The 15,434-nt window shown below is 40.9% G+C and overlaps 1 protein-coding gene across 1 annotated transcript in view; it reads right to left on the bottom strand.

The window, feature by feature from the left end:
- Positions 1-14,990, bottom strand: part of DKK2 (dickkopf Wnt signaling pathway inhibitor 2) — a 43,597-nt gene extending 28,607 nt beyond the window's left edge. The window contains exon 1 of the mRNA XM_075090700.1: positions 14,643-14,990. Within this exon, the coding sequence (XP_074946801.1) occupies positions 14,643-14,900 (258 nt within the window). The 5' untranslated portion in view covers positions 14,901-14,990. The remainder of the gene's footprint in view (positions 1-14,642) is intronic.
- Positions 14,991-15,434: the final 444 nt, after the last annotated feature.

Here is a 15,434-nt window from a genome sequence, read left to right as displayed (position 1 = left end):
AGCAATCTCTTTGGAATATTTAACACGTAGTCCAGAAGCCTCTCTGGATAACAAACCCACACTGAAGTTTGTGGTAGTGTTCACACTGATTTTGAAGGGCACTGGGGAGGATATGAAAATCAGTGCCCTCTATCACAGACCCAAAGATTGAGTCCAGCAAAGTATTTAAATATTTGCCTGACTAATATTTATATATTCACATCCTAACTGAGGTAAACAAGACAACACAATTTACCTTGAACCACATGCTCAAGCTTCCTGATACATTGAGGTAACAAGCTGGATTATTTATGATACTGATAAAATATAAACCGATATTGATTTATTATGTTGATAAAATAATAAATTATTTATAAACTACATAAGTACATAAAAGTTGCTCTAATGTATCAGAGCAAAATGGTCAGGCCAGTGTCCTGCTAGTCGCAAATACTCCAAGGAGTAAGAAAATAGGCAAGTAGAGAAGGATTTCTCCCAGATACATTCTCCCAGATACAGCCAATGGCAGCTTAGACACATCTGAAGCTGGAAGCTTTACCACTGTGTTTAGTACCTAGCACTGCAAAATGAAAAAATAGTTCCTGGCTGTCTGATAATTTCATACTGTCTGCTCCTGGCTTTTCTTCTACAGCAAATACTGAGTGATCGCTCCCCACTCACCTTTTCCTCACCCTTCATTATTTTATATCTCTCTGTCCTGTTCTTCCATGGGCATCTCTCTTCCAAACCGGTGCATTGTGTCCTATTTAATTTCTTCTTTGTTAAAGCAGTCTTACTACTCTGATCATCCCTGCTGTCCTCCTCTCCCATCTAATCCTGATTGCTTCTATATCTTTTTAATAGTTATTCAGCACCATGAACTTAGAAGTAGTGTAAAAATGCCCTGTTTTCTTCCCAGGTCCTGATATTCTGCTTGGCTTTTTTTTTTTTTTTTTTAATATTTAGCTTTTTTCTCTGCTGCTGCTTCACGATTAACTGATAGTTGAAGTGACTCTCATTTAGAGGTTATCACTGTATGTGCCTAACTGCCATCACATTACGCAATGTACGTTGCTTTATACCTATAGAAATGGAATTTTACCTGTGGGTTTTCTTTCTCAGATGCTCAGTGTGCTGACATTTACTGCAACTCTTTGTGGTCCGTTTGTTTTTACTGTTCTGAATAAATTTCATTACAAATTTCTGTGCCTCGCTATTCCTCTGTTTTCCAGACAATTTACCATAAGGTGAAAAACTTCAGTCTCTAAAACATTTGTATGAAACTTTGTTTACAGACTCCCTGCGTTATGAAAGCTGGCAGTTTAGTCCTGCTTATTTTTTCCTGTCTACTGATCAGCTATTATTTATTAGAATAAGTTATGAAATGGTTATCCCTTGGCAATTCAGTTTCTTTAAAGTCTTTGTACTTGAGCTATAGCTCCACTTGTACAAGTACTTGAAGAGCAGTGGTAAATTACTTGCCAGAAATGGTGTAGTTTGATTTTGACCTGTCATTAGTCTGGTAAGAGAGTGCTGTTTTGAAACATTAACCTTAATATTATCTTTACAAATACAATTAAGGCTGAGTATTAAGTGAGCATTTTGTGAGCCAGGCTGGAAGGAAGAAGGAAGCCTCAGCCTCGCACATGTTATCAGGACAGGAGAGCATCTGAGGTTTTTTGTTCTGGAAAATATTCAGGTGAAACATACTGTGAAAATAAACTTTAGAAGAAGAAAGTGTTCACAAAATGTCTTCTAGTAGCTACTGTTTAAGTTAATTTCCTGCCAATAGGGTCATTTAGGACAGAGGGGGATCAAAAATAAAAGCAGTGTGAAATTTTACTATTAAGTGGTCAAAGCATACAAGCACAAAGGCTTCCAGTGAACTCAACAGCACCAAGAGCAGCAGATCTCCTCATCCTGCGGTAACAGACACATGTTGTACTACTGAAAGCGCACAAACCATGCTCATGGCTGGTCTTGTCTGCTCCTGCTATTTCAGCAGCATGGATCACTCTGGCTGAAATTCAGCCCCATGCTACCTATGCAGGCCTTCAAGCCCTCCAACTGGTATCTCACAGAAACTGGCCTGCCCTTCAGTCAATGGGTAAAACTCAAATTTAAAGTGCTACACTGCAAAAATCTTGCATTTTAAAAAAAAAAAAAAAAAACAAACAAAAACCACACAACCCCCCAAAACCCAAAAAAACCACACACACCCCAACCTCTACAACTTGAGACCTGAATATTGACCAACAGCTGGAAGGAGCACTGGAGGTCAAACCAGAGAAAGAGAGGAAATCAAATCCAGAAACTGAGTGTCAGTCTCTGTTGTGCAATCTGTTTTCACAGAATCAGCTAAATCTGAATTAGTGAATTCCACTTCAGCTTTTGCTCCTACCACCACTATATCCACGGTATCTGCAAAATGACTTAGACACATCTCTGGAGAACAGCATGGGTCTGGTGCTTCCAAAAGGCCGAAGTCAATATGTTCATGTGTCAGATACATGTGCCAGGGTAGCCGTCGCAGCTGCACAACACATGATGTGTCAACTGCTTTACATAGGGTGGGTCAGGAAGAAGCTCATTAAAGAGAAACGTTACAGCTCTGCTTGCAACATCTCTGCATCCCTGTCCAGTTTTACACCGATAAGAAATTACACTGCTTTAAGAAAAGGGTTCCTCTGACGGAGACAAAAATCATACAGAAGGACCAGAGGAACTGTGTCAGGTTCATTAGATACAGATCCGTCAGCTATCTTTCACATAATTATTTCATCGTTGAGGGGACAATGTGAATTATTCTGATTTATATTTTTCTGTAATAATAATTGTAAAAAAATATTCTGATGACCATATTCTGACTGTCTTACAGAGGTGGTAAAAGACAAGAGAGCTCTTTCTCTCTGAGTACGTTTGCAGCAAAGAAGTCTCAGCCAGATACTTTCCTCTAAGCTGAATTTCTCTCCTGCGTGGAAAAGGCCACGACCCCGCTCCCTAAAGGCATGCAGAACCTAATTCCTACAGAAGACATTCAGGGAGTTAGGTACATAAATGCCTTTCACATTTGTCCTATCTATAAACAGGACCTAACCTTTGAGGTGGTTTTCTGCACAGAAGCATGTTGCACCTCTTGGATAAGACGGGCAATGAGATACCATGTTTTGCAGAGGAAGGAGCCAAAGTGTGGCATTTCTGGGCAGTGTGAGCTTGTGTCTGTGGCCACATTCTTTTTGTGCTTCTGCTGGGAAACAGTGCTGGAGGGGAGTGAGTTACATCACTTCTTTGGTACTGAACTGTCACCACCATTACGGACATTCCCCTTGGTGGACCTGAGAGCTGTTCCTGAACAAGTGAAGATATCATCACGTGGCTGTTACAGAAAACAACAGGTTTTGTCTCATTTTCCCCATCCTCGACTCTTCCATTCTGACCCTTTAGCTGTAAAATAGGCTTCAGTCCCATCAAATTCAGGAGCGACAACTGCACCCCAAACCTGGAACTCATACGCTGCTATCATACCTGTTTGTACAACATATACATTGGCTTCTGCTCATCTAAAACCTTTAAAGCAGAGTTAAGACAGTGTTATCCTGCTCTCCATCTGTTTTTTCCTATTGGAGGGGGACTTTTTGTGGGTAACTCACTGAGACAAGAGCCTGAAGGTGGATACTCCCTCCAGTGTCAAATGGTATCTCAGCTAGCCAGGCCTGTCTGTGGTACATGTCCATTCAGAAAAATGAAAGATTTTTGCAGTGCTAATCCCTGTTACACAGACAATCTGCAGTCCATTTGCTATTCCTTTTTGGCTTTATTTTTAACAGGGCCTTAAAACATATTTTTCCTTAAAATGACAACATTCTTTTCTGCCCTCTTTGTTCGTGGGGCTTTGTGTGCTCATAAACAGTTTAAGAGTTCCCTTCACACCTGCGGTGCACATGTGTGCCTGTAATAAAGGCTCTCTTATCTATCCTTCACTGATAACTTAAGAGGACAGAGTTTAAGAAAATGAACCATCCTTGTGACTGGGATGAACAAAACCAAATCCAAATTCCAAACCTACAGCAGTGACAGTAAGGTCAGCATGCCAGGGGAAGGCTCATTAGAAAAATGCTTTCCCAGGGATGGAGAGGTATCTCTAGTTTTGTCCTCTCATATTTGAACCCTCCATAACCTCAGTTCGTTGAAGGGCACCAATAACAGAAATCCCCACTTGCATTTTAAATGAACGTCATCTGCTTATCAGGCATCTCCACGTGTGAAGGGGCTTAAATATTTTACAAATGTTTTTTAATGAAGCCATCCAAAATCCCTGTCAAGCACAGGGCCATGTATGTGCTTCCCAGTTTGGCAAATCAGGAAAGCAAGCTAGGAAAAGCTATACATGAACCTTTTACTTTTAAACTCACTCTTCCAACCGCCTGATAACTCTCCCCCTTTCAGCAGTCAAGCCAGTTGTTTCTTCTACACTTCCAGTGAAATCCAAAGAGAAAAAAAATCTCTTGCATCTTTAATAATAACAATAATAATACTTATGAATTTATATTTTAACTTTGCCTGCCATTGTTCTTTAGAAAATAAACCAAGATTTTCTTATGCATATAGACAAACACATAAGCTAGGAAAGACTGAGTTCCTACATCTGAAATCCTTAGAAAATTTTGCACTACCCAGCGCATTTTATGTATTTGTGCAATACAAAAACTTAGAACCTCCAATTTCCCATGTAATAAAAGATGCATCTTCTTTCCCTTTCTAGTCACTTCTCTAGAGAAATGAAGGGACAGAGTCTTCCTTATCCTCCCTACTGGCCTCAAAGTGGAAGCAGAAAGGCTGAGAGAAAAGCAAGCAGACCTGCGACTCCTTTCCAGCTGGCAAACCCTGCTCAAAGGCATAAGGAAGCAGCCTGTACCATCCCAAGATTTTGCTCCATCCTTCCTGGACCTCCCTGGACTCCGCGTTGCTTATTTGGAAAATCATGCCAAAAATGCTTCTCAATTAGCATAATCTGAGCGATGCTAAAGCTATGCTGTACTCAAAAACAACTTGCTCAGAAAATGTCCCCCAGAGTCTTGTTTACACAGCAGGGAGCGGATCAGCACGCATTAGACTGCAGTGCCATGACTTCTCTTTTCGGCTGCCTCGTGTGGCTTATGCTCTGCTTGCGCTGACATCACTGGCCAGGCCCTGGCCCTGGCGCCGAGGTCTCAGTGGAAGGAAAGCCCTAAGTCAGCCTAACCACAGGACAGTTTGGGATCAGAAAGACTTTCCCAGCCCGTTTCAGCTTAAGCACTGGTACAAAGTCTGAGAGAAATTTTCCTGCACAGAAAAACCCTTAATCTTCTGGTTAGACAACACCACACTCTACAATTTGATAGTTAATAAATTGTCGCAAAGATATAATAAAAGTATTCACTTGGTCATTTATCGTTTTAGCAATAAAAACAATAGGGACTGAAGTGCAGTTGCAATTTGTTGCAGCTGCTGTGGCAAAGACCCCCTCAGAAAGTAATTTCCAGAGGATTCTTCTTGTTAAAAAGCCATTTCCTTGGCGAGGAGTGGGATGTCTGGAAGATAGCAACAGGGACAAAACGAAGCACAGAAGTTTACAAGCATTCCAGAAGAGCATTTTAAAAACCCTGTATTTATTCAAACAATTACAAAAACATTTTATGTGGCTTACAGTTTAGCCCCTCCACCAAAATATAAAGTAGAATTTTAAGCCTAACTTTTGATAGGCAGTTTTCCTCATTACCCCTAAGACAACATATGAGGCAGCATCAACACTTGGCTCCACCCTGGAGAAGGTGTGGAGAGAGAATGGCAACCTCCTGGGTTCCTGTTTTTCCCACAGCTGCCAGGATTTCCATTCTTCAGTTCTGACCCACACCCATTCTCTCTCCCCACCACAGGAGCTGGTTGAAGTACTTGGTCATGAATAATATACATTGCAAATTTAACGTTGTTGGGAGTAACAGGAATGGAAAGGGTCTGGAATAACAACTTCCAGTCTCTCTGGGCAGCTCCGCAGCGTTCAGCTCACACATTATGGCATATGGTTGGTTACGTGGGTCAGATGGTATCCTTATTACTACCTGAGTGGACAACAAACTGAAATTTAAGAATAACAAGTCTGGTAAAATTTTCAGGCTGTGCTAAATACGTGAAACAGTCTTCACATTTACTCAGAGGTTCCCATCATCCCATGGAGTTAATGAGATAATCCTCCCACAAAGGGAAGACTAATGGTGCAAGGCTCTTTATCTCCATAAACACACATTAATTTATCATCAGATAACACACCAGCCATGTCACCTTCTCTAGCCTACCAAATGGTCACCCTGTCCCCTGATGCAAACACAGACCTAGGGGCCAGCTTTTTCTTCCCATCCACTTCTTCCACTATTATTATCCCTTCCTGCTACTTACCATATGGTCTCTCTCTCTGTGAAAGCTATAGGTTAACTATCTAATCACAATTCATAACTCTTTCTTTGGTAAGGAATGCCATCGGCCTGTCTATCTCTAAGAGAGGAAACGGCCATTTGACATCTGCTCTCTCCTTCCCTCCCACCTGAAGAATGACAGGGGAGATGATGTTTGAAAAAGGAACTAGGTATCCACCCAGTTTTCCTCCTACCAAAGAGGAGACGTAGGAGACACAGCTCAGTCTCTGTGTCCTAACAACCTAATGCCCCGCCAGATAGACAGAAACACACACTTTTCTTTTTTAAGATAGAAAATAGGATCCTGAGTCTCCCAGGAAATTCACAGTGAATTGGATGGGAGGCAAAATCTACTCTCTCATTTTCAAGCCAAAAGAAGAAGCAAAGAAATACAGCCAGCTCTGCAGTCTGTACTAGCCCTGCCAGGTCAGGCCAACAGAAGCTTCATTTGGCCATTTTTCACTCAGCTGCTACTGAAGACACACTGTGAAGGCAAATTGTCTGCCAAGCCCAAGGCTCCCTAACACCATTGCCTGCTTGCAGCTCTATGTCCTGTTGGACAGAGGTTTTTCTCCTTTCAAACCCATGCTCTATAAAAACTCACCCTGAACAGAGGCCATATAAGCCAAAGCACCTCTGTGTAATTCTCCACATGAACACACCCACAGTAAGAAAATCAGGGAAAGCACTCAGGCACCCCTGTAAACCTAGCCATATGAACAGGTGGCAGGTGGATTCTTCCTTAGAATCTGCAGCATTGGGAAGCCCAAAATCAATTTTCGATAGTGACTTCAGAAAACAACCGAAGTTTATTTGAAATGGGACGCAAGCCCCAGTTAAACACAGGACCTAGGTTTCTATGGCTTCTTTTGAGTTGACGTGAACACTTGACACTGGCCATCCAGAGTACTGTGGCTGTGCTTCATGTAACATTAGAGTTTTGCTGTTAAAAAAGAAAAAACGAAAATACTATAAGGAGAGGAGAAAGTCATATGAAAGCAAAAAGGTTGAATATAAGATGGTAACACATCTGTCAGTACCTTGTTGGGTTTTTTTGACACAGTCCAAATCTTTCTGATACTTCTGAAAATGAATTGAACTAAGTTAATTCCAAGTAGATTAATTAGGCTTAGCATTTTGGTTAGTGGTTTTACATACAGTTCTCTCCCCTGCTTTCAGAGACCTTGTTTTATAGCAAAACGTCCAGCTTTAGGGTATTTTCAGGCTGTCAAGAAGAGGTGCACCATTTTCTGTAGGAACACATAGCACAAGACACAATTCTGGAAACTGCCCTGCTCTGTGCAAAAGAAAAGAAAAGAGCTTCTCCCCTATCAGATGCATTACTTTCCATGATGCTGTTCTAGTTAAGAATGAGATTCCAAGAATAAAAGTTTCCTGCTGCAACATAAACACATTCTGTTTGCAATTCCTTTTAAGAGATCTCTGCTTTAGGCATTTCAGACTTGCAGGAAAGGGATCACACTGACAGCAAGTCACTGCTTCACTCGACGCAAGCTGCCAAAACGCATAGAACTGAACTCTGTCCCCTCATTCACTGGACCGATAAATATGCTTTTAAAAGCGTGCGCAGCCTGGTTCACACTTACATGATGCATAGAGAATGAGGCAGAGGGCTTGCAGAGTGAAGCAACACCTCGTTCCCGAGCATGTGCAGAACAGTCCACCTTCGCTTGCTGCTAAAAATGCTAAACCAGTGCCATTTGCACTACATATGTGCAACATGCATGTCTCCAAGATTCATTACTGTGCATATGAAAATTCAATCATATCAAAGCTTAGCTTTAAGAAAGTCCCAAGGGGCTAAACTGTGTGCTTATGCGCTTTGAGGGAGATAAAAAAACCAACTACTCTTAAACTTTTTTTCTTTTTTGTAGCATTGTCCTTTGGTAAGAACAAAATAGCTGCTAAATGAGTGAGCCCTGTTCATTTTCATAACTGCAGTTCTGTTTGTGTGTACACAAACGTATAAATCATAGATGGACTTAGGGCCGATCCCAGGAAAACTGCAACTAAGATGAACAAAACTCATAATTTCTTTTGAAAACTGCTGTGCTTTGGTTATTTAGAATGACGATATGCATCCTTTTATGCATATCTCTCTCTAACACTACTTTCTGTAGCTCATTCTAGAGGAAATGATTCTGCAAGGAGCTTGGAAGTACCACAAATTCACCTTTTTTCACATTTCACTGCAATTTGAAAATAGCTTTGTGTTAATGAAGTTTTCCATGAAAATAAATCTGTCCTTCAATGAAAAAGGAAAAAATTATACTGAAGAAAAGTGACGGTTTGGGGACACATATGGTCATTGCACATCCTATACTTGATCAAAAAAGAAGAGATGAACGTTCATGTTCTCTAATGAAAATAAAGATTTTTGCTTGCAAAATTAATTTTTAAGTAACACAGCCTAGAACATAGTGCTGAAAGACAAGGATTTCCAAAGAATTATCCTCAATTCTCCAAAAAATACACTTGGAGTTTTACCAATGCAGAAGAAGCAGAGAGGCGGCTTCTGGTTTTCCTCCCCAATTCTGTAGTGTCATACAAACTTCATCTCCTCAAATCTATCATTAAGTGTCTAATGACTGCAGTGCCAATAAGGCCACAAATCTTCCCAGCCCGTGGCGGGACACGGTGTCAAGCCACATGCCAGCGATGGGCCAAGCAGGGGCTGCCAGCTCCAAGTCTGGCCCATCGCACCCTGACTCTTGCCAGCCATATGTCTGCGTGTGTGGGTAGCATGAGCTTGGCAGGGAATTCTGCAGGCCCAAGCAGGAAGGGAAGGTCTCTGCTTTGAAGATGTCCTCCAAATCAACATTTTTACGTATATATAAAACTTTTTTGTATATACTTTAAAAAATTCTCAGATACACAAAACCTGAAGAGCAAAGCAATACTCAAAAACCAAACAGAAGTAGGAGCTTCATGGGACTCCTCCTCTGCAGAGTTAAATTCCTCCTAAATGACATTTCCAGGGTGAGGCGTTTGTAAGTACAACTGTAAAAGGACCAAAGGCTCAACTGACAAACAATGAGATATGAAGTGCTTGCAAGATACATCCGGCGTTGAGATCATTAAAATAAAAATTAAGCTTGTGCTATATTTGCATCTGCAAAGCATCAGTTAATCAAACATAATGAGTTAATCAGACTCATTCTTCTGAGGGCAAAAATGTAATCATCCTTCATCATCTTTTCTGTTGTCCTTAGACTCTGACAGACTTTCCAGACAGCAACTAACTCTTCCTAAGTATTTGCACACTTGATAACACATCAGAGTCCTGGAAGTTTTCTAGGCATTGTTGCAAAATTAATAGGAAATAGTTGTAGTGAAGCCACTCTGTAGGAGCTTTTGCTCCTTATTAAGAAGTCAAATTATAAAAACAAATTGAAGGGGACACCAGGCATGACCAAGGAAGGAGATAATACTCTGCATCCCATTTTTGCAATCAAGAGACAAGCCACTCGGCTATTTAGCAAGACTGCTGCCAGTAAATCAGTATGTCTCCCAGATTCCTAAGAGCAAACAGCAAAAGCAAAGAATACATTTCTCTGGTGACCTCTGCAGATTTAGCAATTCTGTTTTGGTTTTTTGGTTTGGTTTTTTTTTTTTTTTTAAGATTAAAAAAAAGAAGAAGAAGAAGAAGCAGCTGTTGTTGGATGTAATTTCTAGGTATTGTAATTAATTTATTTTTAATCCCATGCAGACATAATTTATACTGTCTTGGTTGCTAGCTATTCAAGATATTGTGGTTACATTTTTGGTGTCTTTGGTACATTTTTTTGTAACATTCTCAGGGCACTGCAGTCAATTACTACATCTCATGCTGTTTTACTTGCTACAAAGCATTATCCAAGCATTTTCTATCAAGTCCTTGTGGGTAACTACGTCCTGTTCAAGAAACACATGTATGTCCATGCGCTGATAGGTATGAGATCAGTGTCAACTTAGTCATTTGGATTAATGCCTTTTTGTTTTGGCTTCTGTGGTCTCAAGCCTCTTAGCTCAAGCTGTGATGGAGTTTAAAAAAATATATAAATTTTTTAAATTAAACCAAGTGCATTTGGAATAAAAAGACTTAACTGATATTGGTCTATTGTGCCTCTGAAGTGTTAAAACTTTTCCCAGCCTTTCACTGACTCCTCTCTCCCTTTTTCCAGACCTCATTATCTCTTATTCAGCCCCACAGTTGTGCCGGTCCCCCCTCTTGGCCATCCTAGTTCTTCCCTTCATTGCTGCTGCTCCTGTCATGCACATGGGAGAAGCGGGAGGGATAGTCCCAGTGGGAAGCACAAACCCAACCAGCTACGCAGCAGCAAAGGGAATGAGAGACACGACTTGCTGGTGAAAAGAGCTGAAAGAATGGCTTTTGGCCAGGACTTGGAAAGGGCAGAAGATAATAGAGCTGTATAAAGAAGGAAAACAGCTGGAAATAAAGTTTGGTAGGTCTCAGCCTACCAGATCAATAAAGGCAGTTGAGTGCAAAGGACTGGAAGCCCCAGCACTGACAGAAGGGACAAACCTGTGAGGAGACAGGGTACTATAACCTGGAGGCAAGAAGTCAAAAAGATGGCGAAGTGAATTAAAAAGGCTACAGAGCCATCATCCAGGAATCTATAGAACAGCTACGCCTTTCAATCACAGCTATAATACATGGGATTTTCCCTTTCAGGTTGCATCCCTACAGCTGAGCGAGAGTGCTCGCACAGTGGAAGCGGTATCTAACGTGCAGAAAAATTCTACCATGCAAAAAACTACTATCATTGCTAGTCTGGCCTTTTTCATTTATGGCTCTATTCACTGTATTGTATTTATTTAGAGAATTGTCTAGAACATAGAGAGGCTACAGTACTGGGGTGTTAGCTGTTCCTAGAAGCCATTTCTCTAAATGAAGTTTTGAAAGGAAATTGATGGCAGACCATATATAGTACTGACTCCACAAAAAGTAACATAGTCTAACGTGCACTGTATGGTCCTATTTCTGAGCGTATTTTTCCCTTGTGCAAATGCTGTAGATACTTTCCGATTCTCTGTGAAATTGGGAAAACATTAACAGTTTGCAGAAAGGGGAAAACAGGAGTGACAGTGAGGAGCAGTGAAGACAGTGAAATCTCACCAATTTAGCACGTCAGTGCTTCTCATTCTCTCCTGATCCAAGGCAGTAAAGGGAATAAGAACAGAAAATAAATAATATTCCTCAGAAAGACATAAAAATGTAAGTCTTACTAAAATCTACATTTGCCCCGCCAGTCCCTCCAGCAAGCCGGATCAGCTTGCTTTGCTCATGTGAGTATTTTCCTTAATTTGAATTGGAACTTTGCCTGACAAAGGAGTGCGGGATCTTCCCTTTCTGGGCAGAAGCACTGTAACTACCAGCTGAAATACATCAACACTCCAGATAAGCCATGAACTATTGTATCCGTTGATTTATTGCTGATTAAAGGCTCCCAAGTTGCTCCTAGCACTGAGAATTAACATAACTGAAAATGTTCCATTAACATAGCAAAGAAACATTCTGAAGGTTCGTTAGTCTACCAAGCTGAATAAGTAAATAGGTTGCTGGCTGATGGTCCTTTCATCAGTTTTGGGAAGAGTTCTCCGATTTCCACTATGTGTGTCTGCAGAGAGTTGAATGCACAGCTCGGACCTGTCACAACCGCAACAGTAAAGTTTTATTAGTTTTCTTTAAGCTGCACTTCCTTTAAAACTATTTCCTAGTTTTAAGCAAGACACTCAACTCAGCATTTAATGTTACCAAGACATAAAAGGTACTGCTACTTTTGACACATTATAAATTCCACAAATTGTTTTTGAAAGAAGAGCATAGGCCTGTTCTGTCAGCAAATGACATGCAAATTTTCAGCACAAAGTCCCATAATCTAAACAAATCAAGTACTAACCTAGTAAGAGTACTTTAAAAAAAATTATGAAAATGTCATCTCTCAATTGGTTGAGATGTATGACACCACTGCTCAAACACGCAGCGGCTTACCAACCCTGCAACTGGAAGTATCGGCAAAGATAAAGCTTTATTACAAAAAGTAACTACTTTTTTTTTTTCTTTTCTTCTTTTTACTGCAATTGTGTGTTAATTGTTTTCCTTCGGGCAGATGGCTGAAAGTAACATCTACAATTATTGATAGAAAATCTGAGTCATTTACACGGACTACATTGGCGTGAGACCACGCAGGAGCCAGGGACAGAGTCCCAGAGAGACAGGGTGAAATCAGCATGGACAGCCCGTGATGGGAGGTCAGACTTTGCTCCCTGGCAGCCACAGTCACTGATTCTCCTGGGTTCTTTGCTTGTGCTACAAAGAGGACATCTTAACGTGCATGCCACCTCTTCTACCATTGCAGACACTTAAAGTGTTGTCTCTGACTTGAAGTGTACCTTGTGAGTTCGTGCCAGTAACTAGAAGTCCCCAGCAACCAATCCAGGTTGGCAAGTAAGGGGCAAATCTTGCAAATGCAAGCAGTGGGCAGTGCAACTTTTTCTCCAGGAACTGGGTGCATTATAATCAATCATTCTCAGCACTGCGCTGAATACACATTGAAGTGCTAAGGATGTTGTACATAGGGAAAGGTGGCAAGAATTGCCAAAAAGGCAAAAATTATATATCATGTTTGGGGCTGTAGAACGCAGGCCCACAAATACCCACGCTAAAACTCATGAGACTGAGATAACACTCAGTGGGAAAATATGTCCTATATAATGACCTTTTGTGAATACACCGAAAACAAAAGAAAACCTGAGGAGAACATATAAGAAAGTGTATCACACTCCTGTATTTCCTCAAGGTGATTTAACATAATAATTATTACAATGTGCGCTAGGAAAGAGCACAGTACTTTAGTAATATGAAACTTCAGCACAGCATCTGTTACCAAACTTTGCTCAGAGGTAAGGAGAGGCGACCAAATTCTGGGTAAATTATAAAACAATTGAGTGGCTAGGGAAATAAAGCTTGGAGGAGTTTAAAAACAAATTTCTCACACGCAAAAACCAAACCTACCACCACTGTTGTTATGCCTGCACACAAAACCAAATGATAACATTCAATTATTAGGAAACTGATGTGAAACACTTTAGCAAATTGGGTGGATTGCTTGAATTTGCAGCTTCTTTGCTGCTTTAAGGAAAATGTAGGCAAGATACAGACCCTTCAGGCATTGAGTATTTTGCCTTTTTAGTGCTGAATGTTGGCAGCTCCCTTGCTGCTACACTGTTGCTTATGAAAAGCAGCTGTATTTGGAGGTACTAGTAATACCCAATAGTATGAAATCTATATTTTCTGAAGAAGTCTACCTCCTTCAACACCACAATGCGCAACATTCATACCATCCAAGCTGAGACTTGACAGGGAAGTAGAGGACTGATGGCTTAAAATGCCCCTTTATAGTTTACCACAAAGACAGTTGAATGAAGATAATTTTCTATCAGACTTCCCAGTTTCCAAGCAGGGTAGAGAGGAAAGAAGACTGCATAAGCAAGTTGAGGACTCTTTTTCATAAATTTTTTAACCTTTTCTTTCTTCCTTACACTCAAACTTCATATTCAGGGCTGTTACTCCCTGCTTATCTCAACTGGACATAACCAAACAAAACTTCCACAACCACTGTAGCGTGTTCCAGACAAGATACCTAAAATATATTTTCTGTCATATTAAGCAAATAAATGTGCCTTAAACTATACCACTGTGACAACATGCTCTTTTATTCTCACCATGGAGGAAGACATCAGAGATCAATTTGCTAGGTGTGATTTTTAAAACCAAGTCTGTTTCACTGCTGTAAACACCGTTTTGACTTCATGCTTAAATTTTCCTCACCAATTCAAATTCAGTTCATTTAGTGTCTCAGAGTTAACAAGAAATTTCTTCCTTTACTCCTAGCAGCTTTTTGAAGGAGTCAAACTAAGAAATGCTGAAGATGATATTTTTTAGATTACTCTTTCTTCCATCAGTTATTAATCCTACCGAGAAAAACGGAAGGTTTAAAACCTTCCAACTCCCGCTTGCACAGTTCTTAACGCAAATTATAAGATGAAATTGTCCCAGACAACCCAGATGAAGTAAATTAATTCATTCAACACAGTAAAGCTTTGAAAACAATGCAAGGGGAGGACTAGCAATTTTTTGCATATAGCACACAGACAGACAGACACTCGAGCAATGAAGCAATGTCCTACCTCTCCTTGCCGGTGATAGTGCTTGGGAGGTTTTCCCATCTGCTCTAGCATTTTGCCCTTCTTACTGCTAGCAAGCGTCAGTCCCTGGTGGATGCCTGCAGATCTGTTGGTTGCCTGAGTTGGAGCCTCCCCCATCAGGGTGGACTTGATGGAGTTCACCTTGGAGCTGGAGCTGTCTAGCTGGGAGCTCTCCACGATCAGGACCGCGGCTAGTAAGAGGAGACAGCAGGAGCACTTATTCCACATCAGCACGATCATCTCCCCTCCCCCCAAAAGAACTATCTTTTTTGTTTCTTTTTTTTTTTTTTTTTAAGGCAATGAAAACAAAAGAGAGGAAAAAAAGTTTTTAAAAATATCTCCCAAAGTTGTTAAAAAAGCAATGGATTTCAATGCCACACACTCAAGGAACTGCTGTCCTGAGACAGGGGAGAAAAATAATGAAAAAAAAGAATCCTCCCCTAGGTAAAAAATGTATCAAGTCTATAGGCACTGAGCAACTATCGGGTCTGTGAAGTGATGGCTTTTTCCTCCAGGTCCTCAAGAAGTCCAGGCAATTCTTTAACAACTGAGAGCAATAAGCTGCGAGGCAACTGCACCCAGGGCAGCTCCCCACCAGTGCAGTCACCAGCACATTTGCTTAAGCTTCAGAGGAAGAGTGAGTTACTTCCCCCACTCCTCCTCTCCTGCTGCACAAGCCAGCAGAGAGGAAACTCAAACCAGATCCAATCCAAGCAGCACCGGCAAAAGCTGGGCTTAGTTTTCTTTCACTCTCTCTCTCCCCCCCTCTCTTAG

Source organism: Phalacrocorax aristotelis, chromosome 4 (assembly GCF_949628215.1).
Source record: "Phalacrocorax aristotelis chromosome 4, bGulAri2.1, whole genome shotgun sequence".
Taxonomy (NCBI): domain Eukaryota; kingdom Metazoa; phylum Chordata; class Aves; order Suliformes; family Phalacrocoracidae; genus Phalacrocorax; species Phalacrocorax aristotelis.
Note: the sequence above shows the minus strand (reverse complement) of the source record. Positions and strands in the feature narration are given on the sequence as shown.